General features: G+C 41.6%; 1 protein-coding gene across 1 annotated transcript; it reads right to left on the minus strand.

Moving 5' to 3' along the window:
- Positions 1 to 2,661: 2,661 nt before the first annotated feature.
- On the minus strand, positions 2,662 to 3,249 carry LOC104446344 (ethylene-responsive transcription factor 1-like). The gene has a single exon (XM_010060206.1). It carries the CDS (start codon positions 3,247 to 3,249, stop codon positions 2,662 to 2,664), a length of 588 nt encoding a protein of 195 aa, XP_010058508.1.
- Between the last annotated feature and the right edge of the window lie 1,156 nt (positions 3,250 to 4,405).

Below are 4,405 nucleotides of genomic sequence, written 5' to 3' on the forward strand. Positions count from 1 at the left end.
ACGGCGACAACGGCTAGGTCAACGGAAAACGGCTACGATGAACAATTAAGCTTTTTTTTACCTTCTCTCGAATGGGGACGGCGACGGCAGGAGGGCGGTTCGCGATGGTGGAGGTTGCGACGAAAGGGGGCTATAGGTGCAGGTGACGAGGGCGGGGGAGCGACAGCAGCTCCTCAGTTTCCAGATCTGGTCTAGTGTTGGCGGGTCAATCGCAGCACGGCGTCGAGGCGGGGGACAGCAGCAGCAGAGCCGTGGTTGCAGCGGTGGCGCAGAGCCTTTGGCTTCACAGATCTGGCGTTACCTCCTCCGGCTCTCCTCGCTCAGCCTTGATTTTCTCTCACTCAAGCCAGATCTGAGCCTCCACCGACCGGATCTGACATTCTCGAAGTCGCTCGCCGTCGGCCTTCCCCGAAGTCTCTCGGTGGAAGGTGGGCTAAGCTTGCGACTCGAGTTCTCTCCCTCACTCGCCCTTCAATCCTTCCCGATGTCTCTCAATGAAGGATCTCCGAGCTTGCGATTGCCCTTCGACGACGGAAGTGCTCTGCTATTTATAGGCAAGGAGGTCCAGTCGACGAAGCTTCGACCGGCGGTCCCCTTCGCGCGCCAAGCGGTTCTCCTTGGCTGGACCGGCGTCCCATCCGAGCTTATCCAGTGAAGCGTGCTCGGCATTGATGGCGCCCAAGATCTTATCCTCTCCGGCCGACGTCGGCCTACTCCCCTCGGCCGTAGGCCGTCCTTTGCGCGCGTCGTCGTCTTCTGCACGTGAACTACGAGGCGAGAAAGAAGGAGCGAGGAAGAAGAAGAGGGAAGAAGAAGAAGGAAGAAGAAGGAGAAAAGGGGGTGGGGCCAAGTCGCACGAGCCCACGTGAAGAAAAGGGGGCTGTTGTTTTTGTTTTTATTTTGGTTTTTTATTTATTTATTTATTATTTACTATCCAAAAAAGGCAAATAAATGTAAAAAAAAACCTAATTAATTAAAAAAAATGAAATTTAGGTGTCAACAATTGTTAATGTCAAATTTTTGCCTATGGTGATTAAAAGGAGTATAAAATTGTTCAAAAGCATCATTTTGTCAAATTTATGCCTCCAAATTTGACTAAAGTCCATAGTAAATTTCTTCCATTTTTTTGTCACCTAAAAAATGTGAAATTACTGAAAATATTAGTGTCAGAAAATTTTCTTTTTCCTTTTTCTTTCTTTGTGAAAGAAATTATTAGCACTCTGTTTTCAAAAGTTGAAACTAAATAATCAATTTTCAAAAGTTGCTTTAGTTTTGGATTTCCATTTGCTGTGCTGAATGCCATAAAGATGGAGGGAAAATGGATCTCCTCAAGAACTATAGTAAACTCTAAATGAGAGTCTAAGACAATGTGATCCATCTAAAAGATGAAGCAGGGGGTCTCTTCCTTTAGTTTATTTTTATCTATATCTATCAATCTAATCCAGAATCACGTGTGCCCCTCTCTATCTAGGAGGTCATGAGGTCTGGCCTAGGGTCTTATCTATCCAATTTGACTTAACTCGAGAAATCAAAATTCGTTTGGAGGACTTAAGTCTTACCGACAGCTACATATGTTTATTAGCTTGGAACAACGTTATACGTAGATTGATAATTCAATAATTCTTTTTTGGATAGATTAAGGCTCGCATTAGCAGATACAATCAATTTATTTTGTTGAAATCACTGATGATTTGCACATTAAGTCGTGTTGACAATAGAGTTCAAAAGAACCTCATCAAGCAATTTATCCTAAAAAGAGACTACAGCAGTCCAAAAGGAAGGGCATTTGACACTTTTTGTTTATTTTTTCACTTCACCTGGGCTGACTGAGCTTGAATTTTAATGTGCGACTGAGCAAAGTACCTGATATGCTTACCCTAAGATTTTTTATGTTCATAGATATATGAGTAGGTTCATTGGTCAACTGAGTTGGAATTTCCCTCTTTTTGATATATAAGCTATTTAAACATAATTAGAATCAACTAATGGTCGAGTAGTCAACGAATGAATCATGATTAATTTATCTTGAATAAATTACACCATCAATATCAACTCTAACTTCTATGTTTCTGAAAGAATCAGTAATTTGTAGTAGAGCGATGATTTTGAAGTTCGTTTCATCTTCTATGTCTCCACCTCTCAATTTTCATTTTCCAATTCCCATCTTCCCCTCCCCCCCCAAATATATATATATATATAAGAATAAAGAAAGAAAAAAGCATTAACATACGCATATCTTCTCATATGTATGACTATCTTAGGTGGTGACTCAAAGCAGTGTAAGTGCAAATTTTTTTAGTATGATGGCATGAAAATTACAGACTAGCGGCGGCACTTGTCAATTTTCTCCCCAGAAAATTTTGACTAAACCCCCGTCGGAATTTCTTCTAATTTGTGTTTTCCCCCTAAAGAAACAAAAATTAATAGGTCAGACAATTGAGTTCTTCGTATGCTTCATTTATAAGAAAATTATACACTTGACGCATGTTCATAACATAATGACTAGAAATCAGGACACAAAACCTCTCAATTTCTTCCATTTCAAGTTCCGCACTATTGGAACGACATGATATACCCATTAATTTTGTTGGGGCTGCCGGCAAAGTCAGTCAAGTTCTCCTTATTCGCCTTCAGATCCAGCGAGCCGCTCCCAGCCCCAGGTCAGTGGTGCCGCTTCCGAGTGACCCTCACCGGCTCCACCTCATCACGACCGATCAAGTGAGGGAAATTTAGCCTGGCCTTGGTCCCACGCATCGCGAACGCAACCCGGTCATAAGCCAATGCAGCCTCCTGTGGCGTCTGGTAAGTCCCGAGCCATCTCCTTGCGCCATTCTTCTTTGGGTCCCGAATCTCTGCCGCATACTTCCCCCACGGCCGCCTCCTCACTCCCCGGTAGAGACCCCCTCCAGGCTGGGTATCACATTCACGCATCACCAGAGGCATGGCCTCATTTGCTTCGATGTGTTCATGATCCACGACCGGTTGCTCATTCAACGAGCGAGTTGATTTGAATCCCACAGCATCTTGAGGATCGTGATGGACATCCATGCCATCGTCATTTGCTTCGAAGGACATTGTTCTCTCTGGCGATGGAAATGTGTTGGAACTTGAATCTGGGCGACGGAATCGGATATTTTCGGCGATTTTCGCTAGGGTTTCAAAGTCATCGTCGTCGTTGAGAAGATGCTGGCGAATGCACTCTAAAAGAGCACCATCTGATTCTGATATTGCGGAACTTGCTGTGTACATGTCAATCCTGAATAGTGGACAATAATGCGAGGTTAGGGAACGATTAGGGTTTCGGGCGTATTATGATGTTGTTGCGTGGCGAGGGCTGACGCTTGAAGGTACATAAAAACGCCTTTTATCTGAAGCTTGTTAAAGTCCTTTCTCAAATTGGTAGTTCATCTTTGTTTATTAGTTAGTACTGTAGGTCCAATTTGGTTGCTTTTTTCTAATCACAGCAGCGTGGAGTACGGAGAGCTATGGTTCGGGTCTTTCAGTGAAAGCTTCCCTTCCTTTTGCATATGATGGCGACGGCGATGACAATAATATATATTGACAATACCTCGAGTTTGACTTCGTCAATGAAGTCCGATTCAAAGCCTGATCATGTAATTTAAATCAGGAAAGTCTATATCTTACTTTTAATTGATTGAACATATGAAGCTAAAAATCTTTATTTATTGGAGTTGAATTCCAAATTTGAATCAGTTAAAAAGGATTTCCCAATTTGAATACAAATATTATATAATATCTATGAGGTGCATTTTGGTTTTTGCATATTAGAGCAAACAAGAGAAGTTTAGGGTTTTTTATCTATAAATTTTCTCACTGAGTTCTCTGCGAGAGATTTGCGATATAATGTTTATGAGTTCACCTTGGATATAATTTAGAGTGAGGAAACACCAGAGCGATTGCGCAAATGTAAACTATGTATTATCCGGATCCATAATGTATTTCTTAGCGGTTAGCTCTCTACATCGGATAGATGCCGACCCTCAGATCCAAGCACATAAATCTCTAGTATTCATTATCGTTTCATGCGATTTTTTTGATAATTTCTTCTTCTCGTGCTAAACTTAAAGTACAAGATCTATAAGTTTGTCAAACCATGATTGGTTCTCAAATGTGGTCCACTTACTAAGGGCAATACTAACGCCTAAAGCAGAAATGATGCTTAGCATTTTTATATGGTCTTTTTTTATTTATTTATCTTCATTGATTAAAAAAAAGGAAAAAAATACTTATCGGAATATTCATAGTCGGAGATTCCATTTCTGAAACCTAGCTCGAAATATTATGTAGCCCTTCAGAAATATTGTTTAACACCCGCCAACACTTGCCATAGATGTTATGTCCCTTCACTTTTTAATTAAATTATTCCACATGGGGACCATCTTAC

This window comes from Eucalyptus grandis, chromosome 5, assembly GCF_016545825.1.
Source record: "Eucalyptus grandis isolate ANBG69807.140 chromosome 5, ASM1654582v1, whole genome shotgun sequence".
NCBI classification, from domain to species: Eukaryota; Viridiplantae; Streptophyta; class Magnoliopsida; order Myrtales; family Myrtaceae; genus Eucalyptus; species Eucalyptus grandis.

Coding starts and splice junctions, on each gene's coding strand:
- LOC104446344 (XM_010060206.1), bottom strand. CDS start 3,249: ATGTACACAGCAAGTTCCGCAATATCAGAATCAGATGGTGCTCTTTTA.